Below are 23,210 nucleotides of genomic sequence, written 5' to 3' on the forward strand. Positions count from 1 at the left end.
GGAGTAATTTTTCGTACACACTATCCAGATAACCTGACTGCAGAAGAGCTGGTTGTGTAATGGCAGAAAGTCCAAAGGTTTAATTTTTTTTTTTCCCCTTTCTGATCAAGTTCCCTCCCCCCAAAAAAACCCAAACCCAAACCAACAACAAACCCGAGGTGGAATTTCCCCACTTCCCAGCTCAGAGGTGAAAAGATGACTGTTTTGCAAGACAGGCGAGCATTTCGGCAGAGCCGTGCCGTGCCTTTGCACCTTGCGCTGCCGCGGCCCGCCCGGGGAGGCCCGGCAGTAGCCGGGATTTCTCACCAGGGCATATTTGTGTAACTCCCTTTCCCCTGGAAAACAAAAACCCGTCGCTTTGCTCGCTTGAGGCGGCTGCTGCGTGGTGGGGGAAAAAATGCAAGCCGGAGAAGCAAGAACACCCTGGGAGAAGCATTCCTGACGGCTCCTATCTGATTTGGGAGCTTCGAAATCAATTTTGGCACCAAAAAAAAAAAAAAAAAGCGGGGGGGGGGGGTGGGGTGGGGGGGAAGATGCGCTAAAAAATAAAAGAGCTGTGAAAGGCGAGTTCAGCCGCCCCGGCAAACCAGGCTGTTACCAAACCCCACGCTGAAACCATGGTGCGGTTCCTCGGTGGTGGCAGGAGCGAGAGGAGGTTTGGCAGAGAAGCCTGCGCCGGGCCAGCCCTCCCTGTCGTCATCGTCGTCGTCGTCGCCGTCGTCGTCGTCGCCGTCCTCCTCCTTCTGCTCCTCCCCCTCCTCCTCCTCTTCTTTCTCCGCCCCTGCCGGCTATATAAGCTCCGCTGCTTCATACATTGCCCCATTCACTGCGCCCGGAGCTGATCGTCCCGTCGTAGCAAAGCCGTGCCCGGGCCTGTACCGTACCGTACCGTACCGAGCCGTGCCCAGCCGTGCCCAGCCGTGCCCGGTGCCGCGTCCATCCATCCCCGAGCCGTGCCCGGTGCCGCGGCCGCCGCGCTCCGCTCTCCACCCGCGCAAGATGCGCTGGGCGCTGCGCGGAGCGCCCCGATGGCGCTGCCTCCCGCTGCTGCTATTGCTGCTGCTGGTCACGGTGAGCGGGGCCGGGTCCCGGTCGTGGGGAGCGCGGGGGGGCCGGGGACCCTCGTCGGTGCCGCCCGGTGCTGCCGCGGCATGCCCGGGCTTGCCTCGCCGTCGAGGGGCATGGTCCGCCGGGCTGGGAAAGGGTCCTGCGAGGGGGGGGGGGGCTGAGGTGGGGAGGGGGTAGCAGGGGTGTTTGGGGGCTGCCCTGGGCTGGGGGTGCGGGTTCAGCCAGGCAGGGGGTCTGTGTGAATGGGGGGCACCCCTGGGTGTAGGGGAGCAGGGGGCTGGGGGCTCACCTGGGGGAGAGCAGGGGATTGGGGGGGGGTCCCCTTTACCAGAGATTAGGGGGGGGATCGGGGGGTAGGGGCTCATATGGATCAGGGGCTATGAGGGAGAAGCTGGGGCTATAGTGGGGCTCACCTGGTCCAGGAGCCATGGGGGAAGCAGGGGTTATGGGGGGCTCACCTGATTTGGGGGCTATGGGGAGAGCAGGGGCTATGGGGGCTCACCTCGTTCAGGGGATGTGGGGGAGCTGAGGCTATAGGGTGTCTCACATGGCACAGGGGCTACGGGGAGAGCTGATGCTATAGGGGGGCTCATCTGGGCAGGTGTGGGCTGGGGGGTTCACCTGGGCAGGGCCCATGGGAGGGGAGGAGGGCTATGGGGGCTCGCCTGGGCAGGTTTGCAGGGCACAGGGGATGTGTGGGGCAGAGGCTGTGGGGCAGGATGGAAGCGGCAGCATGGAGGTGGGACGGGAAGGGTGATCTCAGCCCTCCTGGGTGTGGGGCAGCGGGCAAGCGCGCAAGCGCTTGGCTGGGTGGCTGTGTGTGTGGTGCGAGGGCCGTGGGGCTCGGAGGTGACGTGGGGCTGGAGGCTTGCCCTATGGCACTGCCTGTGCTGGAGGGGATTTCCGCTCCCCTTCGCTTCCAAGCCTTGTTTGCCATTCGGTGTCGGGATCTCGTGGCAATGCCAAGACTGCGCAGGATGTTTGAAAGCATCAGGGTCGGATGCGGGCAGCTCTGGGCTGCCTGGTGCAGGAATGCTGCCTCTCCAACTTGCCCAAAGGATGTCCAAACCCTTAGCACCGCTGGCTTTTAGGACAGAAAACCCCACCTGCGCGTATGATATTTCCCCATGGATTGGGTGTTGCTGTAGAGCTCGGAAATACCTAAAGTCTCGTCTCACCTGAAGTCAGTGGTGTCCTGCCCTGCGTTTTATCCCCGGGGCTGGCCTGCGATCCCTGCCGCCACGAGGGAGCCCAGCGGAGCCGCGGCCCTGGGACACGTGGTTGCTGCTCCCGCGCTGGAATTGCTGTCGCTGAAATCAGCACTGCCCATAACAGGTTTTAGAAGAGTCAGCTTCTCATCCAGTTCCTTCCCTATATTGTTTATGAGAGTTTATTTAGACTTGCCTGATAAAGTCAAGCCTTACTAAACCCGTCACCTAAGGGCACGCTCTTCACAGCCTCTTTCTTTTATTTTTTTCCCATTTTTATAAAAGAAAAGGGGAGGGGGAACCGATCAGGACTGATCGTGCCCCACGTGATAATCATACGATATTGTGGCTGCAGTTCCTTCCTCTGCTCACCAATGCTTGTTGCATCATGCCTGGACCTGGGCCACGGGCTCCCGAGGAGGAATGTCGCTGGATCTCTGTGTTTGCAGGAGCTCAAATTCCATCCGCGGAAAGTCTTGGGGGGGAAAACCCCACGTTCGTCAGACCTGTGCCCTTGGAGCAGAGGCACGTCGGGTGTCTGCCTGGCATCTCTTTTATCCCCGGTCCTTAACACTGTCGGCTAAGAGCCTCTCTTGCTACAACCAAGGGCTGCGTATTAATGCTGCACGGATGTTCACTGATGGTCAGGAGTACAGCGAGGGGTCTGCCTTCTGCTGTAGGGTCCAACTCCTTCCTTGGCATCACTTCAGAAGAAAAACAAATTGGGGATGGAAGAAGGGAAAGTTCAAAACTTAATGCTTCGCAGAGCTTTTATTCCAGACCTGATCATCCAGAAAGAAGAGGCTTTTAGCTGATGAGGGTATTGGGGATTCCTGTGCCTGGTAATTCCTCTGCCTTGAGGCAGCGTTACTTTCTTGGGATGTTTACTGTGGGTGAAAACTACTCTTGAATACCATTGCGTCTCACCCACGGCTCCCAGCCTGGTTTCTCTCCGTGCTTTGCAAGACTGATAGGTTAGTCAGGGATGGCAGCCCTCGCCTGCCAAGGGCTCGGAGGTGGGCTGATGTACTTGAAGTGCACTTGCTGGGGAAGGTGGTGCGGGCTGATAACCTTATCGTGCACTCGTGCAAGCTCTGCTGAGTTGCTGTTTCATGAAAAGCAATGAAATCCTGTGCCTAAGGGGCCTTTTCAAACAGCAGATAATGCCGTGTTGTTGCTCTGATCACCTTCACAGCCTGGCAGGGTTTGAATGGGGAAGAAAGACTCTTTTTTTTTTTTTTTTTTTTTTTTTTTTTTTTTTTTTTATTCCCTCATGGGGACAGTGAGGCAGTGGGACAGGTTTGCCCAGTCTCAGTCCCTGAAGACTTTCAAGACCAGAGTGGGTAAAGCCCTGACAGCTGCTCGCGGCTGGGAGGTAAAAGCAAGACTTATCTCCTAAGTTGGATAGAAAAGCACTTTATAAACTTGCAAACCCTCCCAGCCAGAGAAAGCAGCAGTGGAAGATGCGGAGCCAGAAGCCGTTGGAGGGATGTGGATTTGATTGCTCCAAGTCAGGGTTTGGAGATGTGGCCCCGTTCCCGGGCTGGCCGGGGCTCAGGGGGTCTGTGCCGTGGGGACGGTGAGGGATCACCCTTTCCGTGGCCTGGCCGGTCTCCACGGTGTTGTTTGTGGGTCTGCGTCACCCTCTGCAGCCTCGTGACCATTGGACCTGCTGCGGCCGGTTTTGGCACTCACGCCCTTCCTTGTACAAGCGCGGGAAGTGTCCGGGGAGGAGGAGGAGGGGGGCATTGGCTCTCTAGATGGCCGGGCTGGCTCAGGGGACAGCTTGTGTCTCTATTGTTTCAGCCTTTCAAGGCAGCTTCTGACTCACAGAAGAAATATTTGCTTTAAGAGGCAGGTTTCATGCCCGGTGTATGGGAGGGGAAGGGGAAAGTGCCTCTGCCAGACTGCCACTGCTGTGCAGCACACAGCATGGCCAGGCATCATCCCTCCCTATAACCCAGGGTAGAGGGGCAGAGGCTGGAGGTAGGGGCAGGTTTATATCCATTTTTATCCATGGAGCAGCTGTGCCCCGTGCTGGTTGATGTGCCAAGGGCACTGTTCCCCTCGGGGACATGGGGTGCCCAAAGGTCCCCCAAACCCTGATGGGGCGAGTGGCTGTTCTTGTCGAGCATCGTTCCCCTCCAGCTGGAGCGACCCAGCCAGTACAGAAAGAGCTGAGCCAGCAGAAAGGTGCGTGATGAGCTGGCGGAAACGGGGCCATTGGCTTCCCGATCTGCAGCAAGATAATGGGGATAACGCGGAAACGCTGGAGGCCGTGCTGTCCCCTGGGAGCCCGGAGCAGCCCGGGTGTTTCTTGTGGGCACAGGAGCCACGTACCAGCCTTGACACGGGGCCGGTTTCCTCCCCACAAACGCCCTCCCTGTTCCTCTTCCCTACCCTTCCATTTTCTTCAGTGCTGTTGGTTCATGCACTCAAAAATTGGGGAAGGAAAGGGGGCCTGATGTTATCCTAAGGAAGCGTTAGCGAGCCTTTGCCTTGCTGATAACCTGGCACACGGGAATCTTATGCTTTGCCAAGAAAATAACCACCCCGGTACGGGGGAAGTGCCCTTCACCTGCGTCAAGGGGAGGTTTGGCCGCTGGGTCCAGCGGGTCTGAGCCGTCCCAGCGCTCCTCTCCCGCTTCACCTGAGTGCACTGGGCAGAGCAGCTCTTGCCCTTCTCTTTCGTCCCTTGCCCCGTGGACTTGGGGTGGTTTTTAACCCAGGTTTTTCTGTATTTTATTTAACAGGAGGCTGGTTTGGGAACTGCTGCAGCACTGGGTAGGAGGGACAAGTTGGATCCCTTGGACCCAAGCAGGGGAGGGGAAGAGTTTTACCAAGTCCAAGACAGTCATCTCTATTGCAAGAAGTGCCCCGCAGGTAAGATGGTCTCAAACATCGATCACACCGTGTGCAGCCTTGCCGTGTTTCTGCCTGCAGAGCCCGTGTGTCCTTGCTCCTTGCGAGGAGGCAATGGGTGCTCCAGCTCTCCCCTGCTCTGCTGTCGTGAGATCTAAGGACTCATTATGGGAACATTTTCCTTTTGATGGTTCCTAATTTGCCTCTTAACTTCACTGGCAGTGGAATCAACTCCCTCTCTGCAAAGACCTCTCCGTCCTGTGCTGTATGTTCACAGATACACCCTTTCTTTCTCCTCTTCTTCCCCAACCACCCCTTCTTGCAGGCACCTACGTTGCAGACCACTGTAAAGAGCAAAATGGCTCCAGCAAGTGTTTGCCGTGTAAAGAAGATGAATACATCGAATACCCAAATGATTTTACCAAGTGCCTTGGCTGCCGGACGTGTAGGGAAGGTATGAGCTGGTGTGTAAGAGGGCGATGCTGGCTGATAGCGTGGGCTGGGTTCAGCTGACCGAATACCTCTCTATTTAAGAGCACGGTCACCTGCAGCGTCCCCAAAGAGTGGCTCAGGGTGCAGGGAGCAGGCTGGGTCTGGAATTGGTGAAGCGGCTTGTGCCAGACCTACGTCTCCGTTCAATGCAGCATCCCTTGTGCAAAGCTTGGACACGAGACCTCCATCCAGCAAGGACCAGGAGGACTGGGCTCACGGCAGTGTTGTAGGCTGCTGGTGAAGCTTTGATGCAAGCATGGCTTTTCTCTTGGGCATGGTGAGGTGTGGGGCAGGAATGGGTAAGGCTGAAACTCCACAGCAGAGAGTGACTTGGTCTTCCCCAGGCTTGCGGGTCAGCTTGGGTCGTTAGCCGTGTTAATGAAGGAAGCGGGCGGAGGGGCTGGGGTAGAGCCATTTCTCCTCTCGCCCACAGATCAGGTGGAGCTGAGTCCCTGCCGAGCCGTCAGCGACACGCAGTGCGCCTGCAGGAACGGCACCTTCTGCTCCCCGGACCACCCCTGCGAGATGTGCCAGAAGTGCCGGCCCCGGTGAGCTGGGTGACGCGGCGGGTCCCACTGGGATCTGTGCTGGGAGCCCAGCCACTGAGCCTGCCCTGTCTCCCCCTTTCCCAGGTGTCCCGAGAACGAAGTGGAGCTGGCTCCCTGCACGCCGCACAGCGACCGCCAGTGTGGTCCTCCCACCGGCACCTTCTCCAGCTCCTCTAGTAAGTGGGGGGCTGCTGGAGGAGGGGAGACGGGCTGAGGGACAGAGGTGTGAGCTGCTGCTAGGAGGCCAGGAGCAGCTCCCCACACACCCTGTTTTATCTGCTTTAGACAACTTGCTCGTGATCATCCTAGCGCTGGTAGCTGCGGTGGTAGTTCTGGCTCTGCTTGTATTCTGCTTCTGGAAGGGCTACTGTTGCTGTTCCCCAGGTGAGCACCGGCTGCGGGGAATCCCCGGAGCGCTCGCCCCGGCTGGGGGCTCTGCGTGGGTGTGGGCTGGGTGGGAAGAGGTACCTGCCCGGGAGAAGAGGGATCACAGCGCTGTTTTCATCTTCCAGGAGACAGGAGAGACCTGAGCAGGAAGCCCTACAACGTGGTGGTGAGTTGCTGGGATGGTGGGGGGGTGGCAGATCTGTTTGCGGGGCTGGGGTGAGGTCCCCCCTCTGCTCCCCACTTTGCCTGCAGCTCTTGGGAAGGCTGGAGGAGCAGGAGGATGAGTCTTGTCCCTGCAGGGATGTGGTAGAACTGGGCCAAGCAGAGGAGGGTCTGTGGTAGTGCCCTGCTGTATGTGGGGTGCTTGCAGCCCTCTCTCCAATGCCGTTATCGCTTCCCCGGCAGAAGTGCCGGCACATCCAGGGTCCCTGGTGCGGACCCTGGGTTAAAGGGAGGACTGTGCTGTACCAGGGCCCCTGCAAGCTCAAGACGAGCAAGCAAGCCGTGCCCTTGAAACCATGGCAGGGCGGATGCTGCCGCAGTAGATGGCATCCCTGAGGGGCTGGTGTGAGCCCTGCCCTCCCGAGACCACCCGACTCAGCTGGTTTGTGCTTCTCTCCTGCCGCAGGACTACATGATGCAGCAGGTGACGAGGTACCGGAGTGGGGGCGTAGGGACACAGGACAACATCCGCAACGAGCAGTTCTCCCGGGATCAGCTGCTCCCCACGACTCCCAGCGCTCCGGGGCCAGAGGTACATGAGCGTGCCCCTTTGCTCTGTCGTGCTCAGCCGAGGTCTCATGCTTTCCTCTGCCTTCACCAAGCTGATCAGCTTGGGGGAGCTTCCAGGGCTGGACCACGGTTTCTGCATGGAGATGGCAAGGGGTCTCTTGCCCTTGTTCTGGGTTCAGGACTGCAAAATCTGCTTGTTGCAGTCGGCTGCCAGAGTCCTCTGCAGGTTTAATGCCGATGCCGAGCAAACAGACAGCTCTTCTCTCCCTGGCTGGGACCCACGAGGCAGCTCTCCCCTGCTCGTGACCTGCTGTCATCCCAAAGCTAGGAAGCGATGAGTGTCCTGGGGGAGTGTGGTGATCTCCTGCCCCAGCAGCCCCTGGAGAGAGGGAGAGGGTCTCCAACCCCCCCCCCCCCCGTTAATGGGACTGGGGGACAGCATTTGTGCCGGGGCTTGGTGGATGCTACAGGACGTTGTCTTTCCAGGTGGTGGTGCCGAGGACCTCGTATCCCAATGTGAAACCCAGGAGGAATCTGGTTCCAGTGCAAGGAAAAGACCCTGTTACCCGTAAGTGTTGGGGCCCAGGGGATGTGCAGGGGGGCAGGGAGGGGGTGAGCCTGTGGGATGAGCTTTCAGGGCAAAATCCTTTCTGACACAGCTGTCCGTGCTCTACCCTGTTCTCTGAGCTTTTCCCTTCTCCCCTCTAGTTTTGCGACGCTCTTTTGACATCTTCGCCCAAGACGTGCCCTGCAAGGACTGGAAAAGATTCGGCCGAGCCCTTGATCTGCTGGAGAACGACATTGCCCTTGCGGAGATGAACGACAAGTATTCGCTGGAGCCCTTCTTCCAGATGCTCAACACGTGGCAGAACAGAGAAGGGATGAACGCCTCCGTGAACACACTGCTGGAGACCCTGCACCAGATCAATCTCGGAGGGATTGCAGAGGACATCTCCTCCAAGCTGGTCCAGCAGGGATCTTTCCAATATGAAGTGAGCTGAGGAGCAGGGCAGGCCCTGCATCTCGCCACTTCAAACTAAAATCGTAAATACCTCCAAGAACACTTGTTTTAGAAACTTGAGTTTTACCTTCTTATAGCTCTCCTGTAACTCTCTCCTTTTCTGAAGCCATTGTACAGTTCAGCTGAGCCCAGTGGAGTTGAACCTCTTACGAAGTACAAGCCTTGTGGTCCTCCCTGCCGAAGCTACAGGCTCGATGTCGGTGCTTCCTTATGAAATCCAAGCTGGTGTCTTGATTTCACTGGGTCAATGCAAAGAGCCTAAAACCATTGCAAGCTGCCTCTGGGACTGTCTCTCTTGGAAGCACTGGTACTATACGGATGTCTTCAGGATCAGTGCAGAGAAGGGCCTTTGCAGGGCATCCCTGTGTTTTTTAACAGGATCATGCTTTTTTGGGGGGTTCCTGGCATCATGCAATGGCTTCTGCTTGTAGAACATCTCTAAGCTGGCCAGCAAGCTTAATAATGTATGCTTGGTGGGCAAGCGTTAACGGGGTTCTTGGGTTACTTTCTCAAAGCTGCTGACTGAATTGCGTTTTAGCTGTTAGTAGTTCTGCTTGCTATTAGGCATCAGTTTGAAACTGGACTTTGAGGGCAGGGTGGGAATGATTTACTTGCGCTGTGATCACTGGGGTTGCCTAAAAAAAGGGTCAGTGCAGGGAGTGAGTGAGCTCCTCCTTGGATCAGGATGGGGAACGTGGGCAGCAAACTATTGGTGTGCTGGAAACTTCCTTCTCCATGACCTTGGTCAAGTCGGTTAGTTCCCGTTCCCTTGGCCGTGGGATGGCTTTGCTGTCAAACAGGGGTCTCTCTCCAGCCAGCATGGAAAGGTGAATGCACTGAGGTCCGAGCATGACTGTGGGTACCCGCCATCCATCCTCCAGCTGGATGGGTTGCTCCTCGAACACTTTGCCCCTTGCTCTGGCTCTCACATATAGCTCAGGGACAACTTGGCTGGAAAAATTACTGTGTTACTTGAGCTGGCTACATGTGCTGCCACCTTGGTACAGCCCAGCCCACCAGGACCTTCCCCAGCACGGTGGGAGAGTGCGAGGAGCATCGCCAGCCCCTCTCCGCAGCCAGGGCTGCCCTGTGCTGCGAAGCGCCGGTCCCTCCCGCTGCTCTCCCTTCTGCCCTCTCCTCACTTAACACAAGCAGAAAGTTTATATTTATGTATTTATTTAGTAATTGTAAACGTGTACATATATTAACTTAAAAGCTAATATAAAAATAGTATTGTTTTTTTTACTATGCATGACTGTGTGTTTTTATACAGAGCTCTGGCCCAGCCAGTTTGCTATTTTCAGTTTTTACATCTCTTTATGAAGGAAGAATAAACTTTTAAAAAATCCTCCTGATTTCTCATCTTTCCCCCCCCCCCCCTTGCTCTGCCATAATGCTGGCGATGGTCTGTTCTAGGTTTCAGTGGGCACCAAAGGAGCTGGACCAGATGCTCAGCAGCTGCTCCGCGTGGCACTGAGGACCCAGCCCATGGCGTTAGTGCTCTGCCACGCCGGCATCCTGCCGGGAATGGTCCCCACCAGCGATGCTTCTGCCAGGGAAAGTCCTCAACAGCAAACCTGGGCTCTGCCTTTACACCTACACCATGAGCCCCGTGCTCTTTAGTCACCTGCAAAAGTAGGAGGCTGAAGTCTCAGTCCCTCGGGCGTGCAGGGGCTGGGACCCCAGGGCCAAGTGATGCTGCTGACCCCCGTGACGAAACTGCTGCTGCCGGGGGGGCCGTGGTACTCCCCGCTCTGGCTGCACCGAGCCAGGGCTCTGTGTGTTGCAATAGCTGTGTTGCAAATCCATGCGGTGCTTGGTGAGAAAGGGGCTCCGCTCGCCCCAGAAAGCCCCCTTGAGCTGCCCGCCAGCCTTCGCACTGCAGTTGGCTTTATCGATAACGCAGGTCTGGGGCAAGTGCTAAAAGCAGGAGCTTTTGGTGACCTGCCAGGAGGCTTCATGCCTGAGGTCCTGTCCCGGGCAGCCCCCGCGTGCCTCCCGAGCATGCAAACCTGGGCAGGGAGCTCCTGCAGAGCCAGGCCCATGCAGGATTTAGTGCCGGGACACAGGGGCTCGGGTCCTGGCCTGGGAAAGGTGAACAGGACTGGGAAGCAGCGGCGAGCGCCCAGGTTCAAAAGGGAAAGAAACTTGTCGTCCTACCTGCTCGCCGGTGCTGCAAAGTGTGAGAACACCGAGTGTAAGCTCGCTGGAGCTGCAACCTTGCTCCTGCATCCGTGGCTGAGGATGAGCATGCGAAACGAGTGACTCCAAGGTGCTCTACCGAAGCCAGCCGGGAAGAGGAGCAATGCGGAGCGGGAGGGGACACCACCAGGAGCATCCCTGCCGGGAGCATCCCTACGCACTCGCTCCAGCAGCAGCCTCTGCCGGGGATGGGCTCAAAGGAGCTTTCCCCTTCCTGGCTGGGGAGGGCGAGCGGAGGTTTGGGTCCCTCCTGCTCACCTGCCCTGCCTGGCAGTCTCGCAAAGCTCTGAGGCCATGCTGCCTTCTTCTGCCGGTACCCGCTGTGTTTGTGCACCTGCAAGGGCACAGGTGGGACATGCAAAGTTAGCCCGATGGTAAAGCCTCCTCTCGTTGCCCAAGGTTTTTCGATGGCTGGATCCTGCAACGCTTCTCTGCTGTCCCTGTCCATCCCGGGAGCGCTGGTGGGGGGGTGCTGGTGTCACCCCAAGCAGGGCACAAGGATGCCCCGTGTCCAGCCGCTTCCTCCCAAACACACAGGGACCACACTGGGCTTTTAAAATACCATTTATTACAATGGAACCTTCCAGGCTAAAATCCCAAGCCAAGGGCCTGGGGTTGGTTTCTGGTGTGGCAGGTTGGGGGGGGTGGGTTTGGGGTTGGTTTTTGGCTTTTTTGCTTTAAGCTTTCTTTTTAAACAAAAATGAAAAGTTAAGAGGCAGGGAGGAGAGGGCTCCTGTCCCCTCCCGCTCCCCGAATTAGGACAGACCCCACTTGTGAGTAGAAGGAGGGATGCTGCAGTGCCTAGAGGTATTTGGGGACCGGGACCCCCTGCACCGTGCCTGACCCTGCTGCAAGTCGAAGGGGGCGGCAGGACCCCCCCAGCGGCTCTGGCTGCCCAGGGCGGCGAGATGCCATCAGACAGACAAACCATATCCTGCAGCTTCTGGTTACAAATTAAAGTGGAAGGGGGATGGGTTTCTTCTTCTTCCTCATGCTGCTGATGTTAAAAAAAAAAAAAACAACAAACCAAACCCAAATAAAACCACAACACAGCCCTCGTGCTCCTGTAAACATGAGTTTCTCCTGCTGCTCGGTCTCCGCCAGTCCTGCAGCGCGCTGGCAGCCGCGGCGCGGGGAGAGCAGGGCTCCAGGAGCGCTGGGGGCTGGCGCCCAGCCCCGAGCCCCTCTGCAGGGATGGGCCCCTGCTACCGCCGTCTCCTCTAGGGCTTCGGCCGGAGGCGTCCGCTCCACGCCTGGCGCTGGGGCAGGTCATCCCACCCCTCCTCCTCCTCCTCCCCGTTTCCTCCCCGGGATGCTGGAGCCAGGGCAAGGATGGGCTTTCAAACCACAGCCGAGGAGGAGGAGGAGGAGGAAGAAGAGGAGGCTGTGGCTGCCGACGATGAAGGAGAGGAGGAAGGGGAGGAGGAGGCGTTCCAGAAGAGCCATCGCCTCTTGGGCTGCCGTTTGAGGTGGAGGTAGTCTTCCTTCTCCCGCTCCTTCTTCGCCCGCTGGTAGTGATCCTCCTCCTTCAGGTACCACACTGGTGGCCAGCGGTGCTTCTCGAAGTACTCCTGGTTCTCTGCAGGGAGAAGGGGGGTGAGGGCAGTGCCAGGACCACCAGGACCCCCGTCATCCCACCCTGGCCCCCACTCACCTCCTGACATGGCCTTCATGTCCCGGGGGAACTTGCGGCAGACGTTGTTGTAGTTGGTGCAGATGTGATGGAGGCACCAGTCGGCGAGCTGGTAGGCGCAGTGAAACTGGAAGAGATGGAGCCCACGTCAGAGCCACCACGGCACGGACCACCAGGGAAGCAGGAGGAATTCACCCTATTCCTCCACAGACATCCAAGACCAGACCCGGTTGCCCTCTCTGCCAGGACAGCATCACCCCCCCGGAGCTGCCAGGCCCCTCTGCATGGCACCACCCAGCACCTCGCCCCATCCCCAGCCCTGCCCAGGCACGGGTCCTGTCCCCCCGTGTCCTACCTGAGCCAGTTCCAGGAACACGAGCACGTCCCCATCGATGTCCACCATCATCTGCGCCGCCTCCATCAGGCCGGTGACGGTGTACTGCTCTGTGGGGGACACAGGGGGTTACAGGGCGGTTAGGACGGGGTGACAGCGGGAGCACTGGGCTGCCACCGAGGTTGGGGATGGGCGGGACGCTGTCCCGCTGCAGCCACCCTGACTCACCGGTGAGAGCCACCAGGTGCGGCAGGCAGAGGCGGTTGGCAAGGATGATGAGCTTCATGTCATCGAGGTCGGGGCTGGAGCTGAACTGCCCGGTGTAGAGGTACTCCAGCACCGCCCGCATGCAGCTCTTGCTGGTGTAAGGAAGTGCCACCTGCGAGACACACACCGGCTGTCACCCCGCGGCCGTCCCCAGCTGTCCCACCCTCCCAGGACAAATCCCGGGGCCCCTCCTCACCTCGTTGGTAGAGCTCTCCACGAAGGGGCCGCCGAACATCGCGGCCATCCAGTCGCAGCTGGAGATGAGCAGGGGCTTGTGGGCACTGATAGCACCGTCATCCAGCACGAAGGTGACATCTGGGGACAAGCAGAGGGATGCTACTGGGACTGTCCCCAATGCCCAGGGCTCGGCCACCCCCTGCCACAAAATGTCTCGCACCGAGGACAGCAGAGGGAGGGGGATTGAGTCTGGCATATCCTATAATGTGCCCTAAAGATCTCTATTTTTTTTTCCCAACATCCTCCGCCGGCTCAGAGGAGCTCAGGGAAGGGCCGTGGCGGGGCTCCGGCTCTTCTGAGGGATTTTACCAAGGCATACCACGACAGCTTCGAAAGCAAAGGGGAAAACCCAGGAATCAAATGTCTCGCCCAAGCTTGAGTCCTTGGGAGAGCTGGGGAGGATGCTGGGGATCTCCTGCCCCTCCTACTCTGCTCTCCACCCCAGACCAGGGCTTCTCCCCAAGGTGCGCCAGGGGCCAGCACGCATCTGTCCGCTGACAGCGACAGCTTGACCACATCAAGGTCCATCCTCGTGAAACAAATTCAGCCGGAGGGAGGCTGGGACATTCACCGCCCCCCTGGGACATCACCCTGCAGCATCACGGCACAAGCCGGTGGCACGTGGTGCTCGGCAGAAAGCCAGGGCCAGGGAAGTCCTACCAAGGGCACGTTGCTCCTTGTAAATCAGATGACCCTGTGAAAATCTGGGCCCAGGAGGGAAGGAAGTTGCCTTTGCTGCTCTCTTGTAAATAAACAGAGCTGTCAGGCGGGCTGGGGAGCAGGAAACCCTGGGGAAGGGCCATGACACACACTTTCTGGGAAGAAAATAAAAAAAAAAGCTATAAAAATCCCAGAAACGCAAAGTGTGACCAAAAACCCTGGGGAAGGCGAGTGAGCGCCTGCTGACTCGCAGCACAGCCGCCCCCACTCACACATCGGCACGGGGCAAAGCCAGGAGCTCTGAGTCCCCCATCCATCTGGCAGAGCCCCCCGCCAAGGGAGAGGGGGTGCTGTGGATGGTGCTCCCCCTCGGCCTGGAGTCGTACCCGAGAAAGTCCCCTTGGCCAGGCATTCCTTCACCCGGTTGGTCCTCCGGACGTGGAAGGCTTTGGTGATCTCCTGGTTCATGAAAGCCTCGTTGTTGAGGATGTTGGCCACCATCATCCGGAGGTCGAACACCTCCAGCAGCTCAGCGATGTGAGCAATGTGCATGAGGTCCCGCTCGTTCTCATCCAGCTCCCCTGTGTACAGGTACTTCAGCACGGCCCGGAAAGGACCCGGCTGGATGGAAGCATCCATCTTCACCACCACCATGAGCTTGGACTTGTAGGTCAGAGGGTCTTCTGCCATCTCCTCCTGGATGCTGGTGAAAGCCCGGCTCCAAGACGAGAGGTCCCTTCCCCGCCGCAGCCCACGCTCCCCGTTCTCGTAGCGGTTGCCCCGCAGGATCCCATCACTGGTGGAGGCTCTAAGGCACGGTTTTCGCTGGCTGGATCCGGCCTCCTCGGTGCTCTCGCAGATATCAAAGCTAGCGGCTCGGAGGAGGAAATCCCGCCCGTGGTGCCTCTCCTCTTGGTGCAGCATCCGCTCGGCGGCCGCAGTGACGGCCACCCCGAAGCCGTGCCCCGCGGTGCTCTGCTGGTCCTCCTCGCTCAGGTCCATGAGGAACAGGTCGTAAAATTTGGAGGAGGAGGTGGAGAGGTAGATCTTGTGTGCGTAGATTTTGATCTTCTCTTGCAGCACCAGGATGACGTCTGCGCACAGGGGGTCCTCCAAGAGGTGGGCTGGGCGCTCCTCGTTGTTGGAAGGGGGGTCCGGGACGATGATGATGGGCGGAGGAGGCTTGGGGGGCAGGAAAGGGGCTTGGAGCAGGGGTCGCTGCACGTTGCGGAGGTGGGACTTCCAGAACTGCAAGTGACGGCGGGAGATGAGGGCGGCACGGATGGCATTGTCAAAGACGTCCTTGATGCCAAACTGGGCCACCACGCTTGTCTCGTAATAGGGGATCCCCAGCTCCTTGGCTACCTCCCTCCCCTTCTCCGGGGGAAGGATCTCGTTAGGTTTGATTGGCCTGAAAAAGAGGGGAGATAATGAAGAGACCTCTTCAGATGCACGTTAAGGAGAAAGCATTGGGCAGGCATGGACATCTCCAGGGCACAAGAGTCCCACCTGGCCAAGGGGCGCCGTGCCCGATTGACGGCCTCCAGGTCGGCATAGCGCAGGTCGAGCTGGCAGCCCACCAGGATGACGGGCGCGCGGGGACAGAAGTGCTTGATCTCTGGGTACCACATGGTCTTCACATGGTGCAGGGAGTTGGGGTTAGCGATGGAGAAGCACAAAACCACAACGTCGGACCTGCGAGGAAAGGAGGGTCAAGGTCCAGCTTGGCGATGGAGCCAACCCCGCCGCGCTTTGGCATTGCCCTCCCTCCCTGCCCAGGGCAGCACGAGGCTCTGCCTCTCCCCTACCTGCCATAGGCAAAGCGTCTATCTTTGTGGTGGTCGCCAAAGGTGTCCCAGAGCCGCAAGGACACACTAACATCGTCTACCACATCCCGGGAGCGCTCCAGCACCTGCAGGAACAGAAACACCATCCAGCTCCTGAGTCCTTGAGCCCTGCAAGAGCGGGGCTGTCCCCACCACATGCAGGGTATGGAGGAGTAATTCACAATTCCCCCCGCGGGGAGGATGCAACTCCATCTCCTTGGGGTTCCCACGGGGCATCCATTAGCTGAGCCCCCCCGGCATCCCTAGCCCGCTCCCCGGCAGCCCTCACCTCCTGGCAGACGCGGTACTGGTCGATGGCCCACACCGTGGGCACGTGGGTGGCAAGGAGCTGGTACTGGGTCAGCGTGGCGTTGCAGGCGCGGGCACAGATGAGCCGGGTCTTGCCCACCGCGTTGTCCCCGACCACGACGCACTTGATAGTTTCTACGTTTGGCCTCTCATAATCCATGTCAGAATCCATTAATTGGGACCTGCAGGGGGAAGGGGGGGGTCAGCAAATACGGCCGGGATGAGCGGGGGGGCTGTCTCCAGACGGGACGGGACGCCGAGGGGGGCGAAGCAACAAGATGATGCTGATACTCACGCTCGGAGCCGCCAGCCCCTCGCAGCACGGGGGAAGCTCTGCAGCGATCGGCAGCCGGGAGCCCCAGTGAAGGCAGCGAGCGAAGGCAGCTGCCCACCCCTCCCCGGCTCGCGCTCCCCGCCAGTCTCCTTTAAAATTTAATGTTCTTGTGGCAGCGTGCGTTGCTCTGCCGCGCGTCAGACACATGCCCTGCATTAGATTCGACCCTCCTCCCTCCCCGTCTCTCCGGCCCTGGCTCATGCTTGTTCATGTGAGATGAGGCTTTTTTTTTTTTTTTTTTTTTTTTCCCCTCCTCCTTTCCCCTTTCTCCCTCTCCAGCGTTTGCAAGCGAAGCTTCCAGATCCGCCCGACCGAGCGCACACCCGGGCACTGCCGGCCTCTCCAGCTGCCTGTCTCGGGGGAGCACCGAGTCTGTCCCTCCACAACGACCTGCCCCCCTTTTCCCACCCCATTCCCGGAGGGGATGTTTGCTCCCAGCTAAGAGCAGCAAAGGAGAAGAAACTCGTTACATTTCCAGGAGGCTCAGCAGCCGTCGGGTTTGGGAAGGCTCCCAGCGCCGCTGGCCTCCCAGGACCAGGTGCGACCCGAACCCTCCCGAGAGGGAGGTTGGTGCTATGGGTGCTGCAAACCCGATGAGAAGCGCCCGTAACCTGCGAGCAGGCGTGCCCAGGTGTACCACCCTTTGCCTGTTTGGAGCCTGAGTCTAAATCAGCCAGAATTAACTCATCGTAGCGTTAAGCCAGGGATTTTTGTGATTTCCAGGGGGAAGAGCAGGGAAGAGATTGAGGGAAGGGGAAAAGGAGAAAAAAAGCCCCCCATCCCAGTTGCTCTGAACTTCCCAAAGCCGCAGATCTCTTCCCCCTTGTCGCTCCCTCCTGGCACTGGCCTCCCGAGCTGCTATAATAAACCACCAGCGCAAAGGCTCAGTGAGCTAAAATACCCGGTAACGATGGCAACCGAGCCCTGCACGCGGGGACCACGGACGCAGCTCCCTAAACTAGCAGCCTGGCAAGGACTTTCCAATGTTAGCACCTCCCTCCCATGCACAAGCTCTCTCAGCACACCTGGCTACGCCAGCCTGGAGGAGATGGCACGTGAGAGGGCTCAGCACTGTGCAGGATTGGGCCACAAGCATAGGCAAAGGCGGGTGGCACAAATCCAGGTCACTTCAGGCGCCAGTGCTTAGACATCCCAAGGCAAAACTTCTCCGAGTAGTTGTCACCGCATGCCACGTCCCTTCCATCCTTTGGGATGCAGGGAATGCTGTCTGCTGAGGGCATTGCAAACCAGGAACCTCCTCGAGCTCTGCACGGCAAGAAGGAGTCAGGGCAGGTTGTCTCCTTCCTCGTTAGCCCCTGGAAATTCGTTTCCATCTCACGCATCCCACTCCACCGCCGTCCCCGGTCCCCTGCTCCTCCCAGGGATCAGCTTTGCTCTGTAGGGCCAGGAGATCTCCGGGGGGGTTGGTAGTGCTGGGGGAGCTTCGCTGCGGTTATTTTTAGGGCCAGCCGTGCTCCCAAGTCGGCTGAGCTCATTCAGCCGGTGGCGGGGTAAGGCACATGGAGATGACAACTGCGGTTGGCAGTTTGGATGCTTGCCCCGCACGGGGAGCTCGGCCTGCACCCAGCCGAGCACGGGAGACTTGGGAAGTCTGTGCCCCGAGGGAATTAAGGGATAAATGCTAACGGGATCAGTGCCTGTGATGGGGAAAGGAAGAGGGGGACAGTAGCAGGCACAAAATGCAGGCTCTGAATAAAGCAGAAGAACGTTGGGGAACTCCGGCAGCTCCGCAGGGGTGGCTCGCAGCCCCCCACCCACGAGACACTGCCCCGGGAGGGTGCTGAGCCTCTTTGCAGGGACAATTTCAGCAGCACCATGCCGCCACCTCCGCGGCCCCCCTCCCCGCCTTCCCCACCACCGCCTCTCTCCCAGGGACGGCTCCGAAACCCACTGGAGAGCAAGAAATAACCCAAGATGCAGAGACATCGGAGTTCCCTCCCCAGCAAAAGCCCTTCCCTGGGGAGCTGCTCCGGCCAGCAGCCCCCCCAGCCCTGCTCTCCCTGCCCGCCGCAGCCCCCCACCCAAACCACAGGCACACAATTCACGCACGCCCCCCCCAAGGAGAACCCCAAAATCGCTCCTTCCAGGCTGCCCAGCCTGCGGTTGCCAAGGCAACTGCACCATCACCCCGGGAGCTGTCGCCTAGCAACTCCCAGGCTAAAAATCCTCCATCCCGCACCTCGCGAGGGGAGGAGAGCCCCCAAACCGGGGGGAAACCGCCCCGAAACGGCAGCGATGCACAAAAAATAACGCGGCACCTCCCGTGACCCTCCCGGCTGCTTTGGGCTGGGTGCAGGATGGGGCCCGGGCGGCCCCGCGGAGCTGTGCAGGCCGCGGCGGGGAGGCGGTGCGGGAGCGGGGCCCCGAGCGGGGCTGCAGCACGGCCGGGCCCGGCCACGGCGGCGGGGCCGGGGGACGCGGCGGGCCGGGGGCACCGGGAGCGTGTGCGGAGGATTGCAACGGGGTCGGGGGTGCTCGGAGCACCCGGATCGGGGGTGCGGGGCATTGCAAGGGGGCCGGGGAGCACCAGGACTGGGTGCGGGGCATTGCAACGGGGTCGGGGGTGCTCGGAGCACCCGGATCGGGGGTGCGGGGCATTGCAAGGGGGCTGAGGAGCACCAGGAGCGGGTGCGGGGCTTTGCAAAGGGGCCGAGGGTGCTCGGAGCGCCCAGATCGGGGGTGCGGGACATCGCAAGGAGGCTGGGGAGGACCTAGGCCGGGGGTGCGGGGCATTGCAAGGCGGCGGCGGGTGCATCGCGAAGGGGCCGGGCCCTCGCTGTCCCCCGCGCCGGCGGCCGGGCCGGGCCGGGCGGCAGGGCAGGATGCGCGGAGGCGGAGCAGGACGCGGGGGGGGGGAGGGAGGAATGTCCCGGTACTTACACCAACACAGACGAAGCGACGGCTCCCAGGGGCCGGGGCCGGGCTCGCCCCTCCGGACATGGCCACGGCGCAGGTTGCGGGGCTCGGCTCTGCGCTCCTCGGCGCCGCGCCGCGCGGCTCAGGGCCTGGGGCGCGGGGGCCCATGCCGGCACCTCGGCCGCCCCGCTCTCCGCATCCGCGGCCCGCTGCGCTGCGTTGCGCGGAGCCCTGCGCGCTGCCCGGCGCTGCGCGGAGCCCTGCGCGGAGCCTTGCGCGGAGCCCTGCGCGGAGCGGCGCGCTGCAGTCGGGGCCGCCCCGCCTTTCATTCACAAAAAACAAGCGGCTCCGCCGAGGCCCCGCCCCCGCCCCCCCGCCGCCGCCCATTGGCTGAGGGCGATCGGGGGGGGGGGGGGTATCCGAGGGAGGGGCGCCTCGGCGGGGGACCCCATCCCGCCGCGCATGGGACCCCCATCCTGCCCCTAGCCCTCCCTCGCAGGGGTCTCCATCCTGCCCCCCTAATCCTGCCCCGCATGGGGGATCCCCATCCTGCCCCCCAGTCCTACCCCTAGCCCTCCCCTGCATGGGACCCCCGCCCTGCCCTCCATCATCTGCTGCATCCAACCCTCATCCTCCCCCGGCATCTCACCTCCATCCTCCCTCCGCATCCGACCCTCCCCGCTCTCCCCCCCCCCCCCCCTCACTCCCGCCCCCCGGGAAGGGGTGCACCCTCTGCCTGCCCCCTCCTCTGAGCACCTTTCCCCCTCCCCACGTTGCACGGGGGCTGCACAGGGCTGCCAGCCCCCAGGGTCCCAGCCGGGCCACGTGCGGTGCCGGTGGTGCTGCCAGGCCAACAGCCCGGCTGAGGATGGGGCTGTGTCGGAGGAGACCCCTCGTGCGGCTGCTCACAAGCCCCAGCCCCCCCGCCCCCGGGAGCACCCCCAGCCCCTTGCAGGGCTGGTTCTCCCGGGGGGGGGGGGGCCAGAGCTGACCCATCCATCCGTGCTCTTCGAGCACAGGCCACACGTTGCGGTACTGCCTTTGAACCCCAGCCTGCAGCACTCCTCGCAGCCCCCTCCTCACCCCACAGCCCCCCCCAGGGCTGCCCCCCAGCACTGCCACCCCAGGCCATAAAAAACTCAGAGTCATCTTTGCAGCGTGGCTGCCGGGAAGGCGGCCGGCACGCTGGCCCACGCGGCCCCGCTGCTCTGACCCTGTATATCCGCATCATGTGATGCTTCGCCATCCTCTCCCAAGGCTTTCAGCTGCATTTCCCCCCCCCTCCATCATCTCCGCCGAGCCACGCTAAGCTCGGCCCCCCGCTCCCTTTCCGCTCGGATCAGGCCGGCCGGCAGCCCGCGGCGCAGCCGGCACTGATGCAACGCTGCGTCAGCTGGCGTCAAAACCTCAGTGCTCGCCTCACCTCGCACCTTTGCATCGCAGCCCTGGCAGCCACCCGGCACCGCCCCCCCCATCCCGGCCCCCCGGCATCGCCCCCCGCCTCACCTAACTCGCAGGACAGGGATCTCTCTCTCCATAGTAGAAGGAGACGGAGTCGCTTATTTGGGGAGGGGGGGAGCCCTTTGGCTCTCGAGCCGGGCATAGGCAGTTCCCGGCGCTGCCTCCGTGCCCACACCGGGACCGCGAACCGGCGGCCAAGCTATCGGCTTCACGGCAACGCTATTTATTCCCCTGCAACGGGAGCTGTGAGCAGCTGAGCTGCAGCTTTGAGCTTTCTTCTTCTTGGAGTGGGTCACGGGGAAGGAACACGTAAAGCTTGTTTGCCAGCCGCATGATTTGGCTTATTTGCTCTCTTGTAGCAGGTGCTTAATTGTGGCATAAAGAGTTCCTGGCAGCTTTCTGGGCAGCCGAATTCCCGCCTGCCCCCCTTCCTGCCAGGCAAAACAAAAGCACAATTGTCACTTGCAGTCGAGACACCCGGGCTGCGGTGCTCGCACGGGCCCCGTTCCCGGCAGGAGGCTTTGCCGGGAAGAGAGAGCCGGCAGCGGGAGGCACTGGGGAGGGCACCGGGCAGGGGAAGTAGCTCGGGAGCATCTACGGAGCACGTGGCCGCTACTTGCAGCCCCTCTGCTCCGGGGGAGGAGAAACACAAGTCTCAGCCGACTCGTTGCATCCCACTGGTCTCCAGCGAGCCCACGCCGTGGCATGGTGTGGCTGCCCACAGCGTGGCACGGCTGCCCACGGCATGGCACGGCTGCAAAGCAATAGCTCCCCTCCCTCAGCACTGCTGCCTGTGGCAAGGCTGTAATTAAAAGGCCGTTTGCTCCCTGCTCCCATGTCTCTCTCCGATTTAAGCCTCTTGAACTTGGCCCAGAGGGCTCCCATCTGCCCGGCTCCATAATCACCCTCGCTCCCAGGCAAAGAGCTCCAAACCCGACAGCCGAGCACTGGGGAGCTCGCACCACTGGGAACAAGCACCCGTTTTCACCCCCGTAGCATCCTCCTCTCTCCATCTCCTCCTCCCCAGCAAGGAATGAAGAAGCTTTCCGGATATCAGAGACACGAGCAGACATCGCTCCAGCCCCGTGTCCTCCCCCGTAAACTTTATGACTCTCTGGGGTTTAATGCCAGGGGTGTTTCCATCCCCCCCAGGTGCTTCCTGCGCCCCTGCCCAGCCTTGCTGGGGGCTGGCATGCCAGGCTGCACTGCTGCCCCTCCATCTTGCGGGGGGACGGATGCAAGGGTGCAAACCCATTTTCCATTCGCTCCTTGGAGCAGCCAGCAAATGCTCTGCAACCGCTGCAGCCTTCCCAGCTCTGCCCCCGCCAGTGCACCCCACCCTGATCTCCAAATACGAAAGCTGAGCTCAGCGTTATTCACCTTGTAGAAGCCTGAAGGGCTGCGACAGGCCAAGGCAATGCCTCCCTCGCCGGCAGCACCCCGGCAAAAGCGGATCTGCAGTGGAGACACACCCCGACACCCTCCGGCAGCCCCAGACCACGCGCTCCCGCAGCCCCCGCCGCCGGGGACCTGCCTTTGCCTCGCTCTGCCCTAAGCCCTGCCACGAGTTTTCTGCCTTATCCGTGGGGGAAGGAGACGTTGCGATGGCGCGTGTCAGAGGGGAGCAAAGAGCAAAGTCCCCTGGAGAAAGAGGCCAGAGGAAAAGTGCCTGAACCGGGAGGCTGGAGGAGCCAGCGCCGTGGCAGGCAGGTACTTACAGGCTGTGAGCCATCGCAGTCATCTTCCCGGCAGGGCTGCCTTTCCCTGGGGTTTCCATCTCTTTCTCTTGGCAGACTCTGAAAGGAGAGGGCAGAAGGGCTCTGTGAAAACACCCCAACCGTGGACTCCCCCCCACCTCCTGCACGGTGTCACCCCGCTACCCTGGGGACAGAAAGCCTTTGGGAAGGCAAGTCCTGCACGGCCACCTGGGCTGGCCAAGAAGTGTCCTTGCGTGGGGAGAGGGCTGTCCCTCATCTACCAAGCGGCTCTGCCCGCCGCCCCTACATCTCGCTGCCAGGTCTGCTCTCCCCATGCCACCACCTTCACCGTACAAAGCAGCCGAGGGGGAGATATACAGATATATGCAACAGGCATGCACAAGACCTGCCCCTTTCACTGAAGCCTTGTGCTGGGTTTCACAGTGACAGCCTCCCTTCGGCCCCAGGGGCCGGCCAGGGTGGTCAAGGGGTCCCCCAGTACCACTCCCCTGCTCCAAGCACCTTACCCTTGGGCTAAGAACCTTCCCTGCGCGCACATGCACCCCAAGCCGTGCCGGGCTCCCGGGGCGGCCAGCAGACCACCCAGCCTGCTGGCATGTTTGCTTTGGGCAACACTCCTCTCCTGTGAGCTCCGGAGGGAGGCAGGGCAGCAGGGCTCTCCCCTCCTTCTCCTGTCACCAGATCAGCGGTGCCTGCATGCGTCAGGCTGGAGCAGAGTCCAGCCTGGGCTTCGCTCTTGGCAAAGCCAGCAGACGCCTGGCTCCTGCCGGGAGTGGGTTTCAGAGACCCACTGTGGTGCTGGGTCCTTCCCCAGATCCACCCAGGAAGAGCAATTAGGGTCACCCCTCCGTTTTGCTGCTCTGAAAACCCCAAATCCTGCAGCTTTTCTTCCTGGGTGATGCTACAAGGGGTCTCCTTGCTCAAGGCAGCTGCCCCAGGCATCCACGTGGGCTCCCCGGCCCCATCAGCAGGACTGGGAGAGCTCAGCCTTCCTTCGCCGGGCAGCCAGGGAGGGAGAAGGCAGCTCAGACAAG

The 23,210-nt window shown here is 60.7% G+C and overlaps 2 protein-coding genes across 6 annotated transcripts; one reads left to right on the forward strand and one right to left on the reverse strand.

Moving 5' to 3' along the window:
- The first annotated feature begins 840 nt into the window (after nt 1-840).
- On the forward strand, nt 841-9,666 carry LOC143170459 (tumor necrosis factor receptor superfamily member 10A-like). The gene is made up of 10 exons (XM_076358793.1): nt 841-1,071; nt 5,030-5,159; nt 5,464-5,592; nt 6,064-6,178; nt 6,263-6,354; nt 6,464-6,562; nt 6,691-6,731; nt 7,194-7,319; nt 7,784-7,865; nt 8,006-9,666. Exons 1-10 carry the CDS (start codon nt 1,000-1,002, stop codon nt 8,296-8,298), a joined length of 1,179 nt encoding a protein of 392 aa, XP_076214908.1. The 5' UTR covers nt 841-999; the 3' UTR covers nt 8,299-9,666.
- Nucleotides 9,667-11,071: 1,405 nt separating this feature from the next.
- Nucleotides 11,072-22,760, reverse strand: RHOBTB2 (Rho related BTB domain containing 2). 5 transcript variants are annotated; one of them, XM_076358789.1, is made up of 11 exons: nt 22,683-22,760; nt 22,177-22,254; nt 15,767-15,968; nt 15,460-15,563; nt 15,161-15,346; nt 14,038-15,062; nt 12,951-13,069; nt 12,716-12,866; nt 12,509-12,597; nt 12,175-12,280; nt 11,072-12,099 (listed from the first exon to the last, which is right to left on the reverse strand). In XM_076358789.1, exons 1-11 carry the CDS (start codon nt 22,712-22,714, stop codon nt 11,861-11,863), a joined length of 2,331 nt encoding a protein of 776 aa, XP_076214904.1. In that variant the 5' UTR covers nt 22,715-22,760; the 3' UTR covers nt 11,072-11,860. The 5 variants fall into 5 exon arrangements, with proteins under 5 accessions (XP_076214904.1, XP_076214905.1, XP_076214906.1 ...); XM_076358790.1 differs by lacking the exon at nt 22,683-22,760 and adding an exon at nt 20,504-20,889 and having other exon boundaries at nt 22,177-22,219; XM_076358791.1 differs by lacking the exons at nt 22,177-22,254; nt 22,683-22,760 and adding exons at nt 20,504-20,889; nt 21,839-21,922.
- Nucleotides 22,761-23,210: the final 450 nt, after the last annotated feature.

This window comes from Aptenodytes patagonicus, chromosome 24, assembly GCF_965638725.1.
Source record: "Aptenodytes patagonicus chromosome 24, bAptPat1.pri.cur, whole genome shotgun sequence".
Lineage (NCBI taxonomy): Eukaryota > Metazoa > Chordata > Aves > Sphenisciformes > Spheniscidae > Aptenodytes > Aptenodytes patagonicus.

What these genes read in the sequence shown, in the direction of transcription:
- RHOBTB2 (XM_076358789.1), bottom strand. Translation starts at nt 22,714, where the DNA reads ATGTGCGCGCAGGGAAGGTTCTTAGCCCAAGG. An exon ending in GCACGGCGCCCCTTGGCCAG is followed by an intron (nt 15,063 to 15,160) that starts GTGGGACTCTTG and finishes CCTCTTTTTCAG; the next exon opens with GCCAATCAAACCTAACGAGA. An exon ending in TGTTCCTGGAACTGGCTCAG is followed by an intron (nt 12,281 to 12,508) that starts GTAGGACACGGG and finishes CATCTCTTCCAG; the next exon opens with TTTCACTGCGCCTACCAGCT.
- LOC143170459 (XM_076358793.1), top strand. Translation starts at nt 1,000, where the DNA reads ATGCGCTGGGCGCTGCGCGGAGCGCCCCGATGGCGCTGCCTCCCGCTG. An exon ending in TGCCAGAAGTGCCGGCCCCG is followed by an intron (nt 6,179 to 6,262) that starts GTGAGCTGGGTG and finishes CCCCTTTCCCAG; the next exon opens with GTGTCCCGAGAACGAAGTGG. An exon ending in AGGAAAAGACCCTGTTACCC is followed by an intron (nt 7,866 to 8,005) that starts GTAAGTGTTGGG and finishes TCTCCCCTCTAG; the next exon opens with TTTTGCGACGCTCTTTTGAC.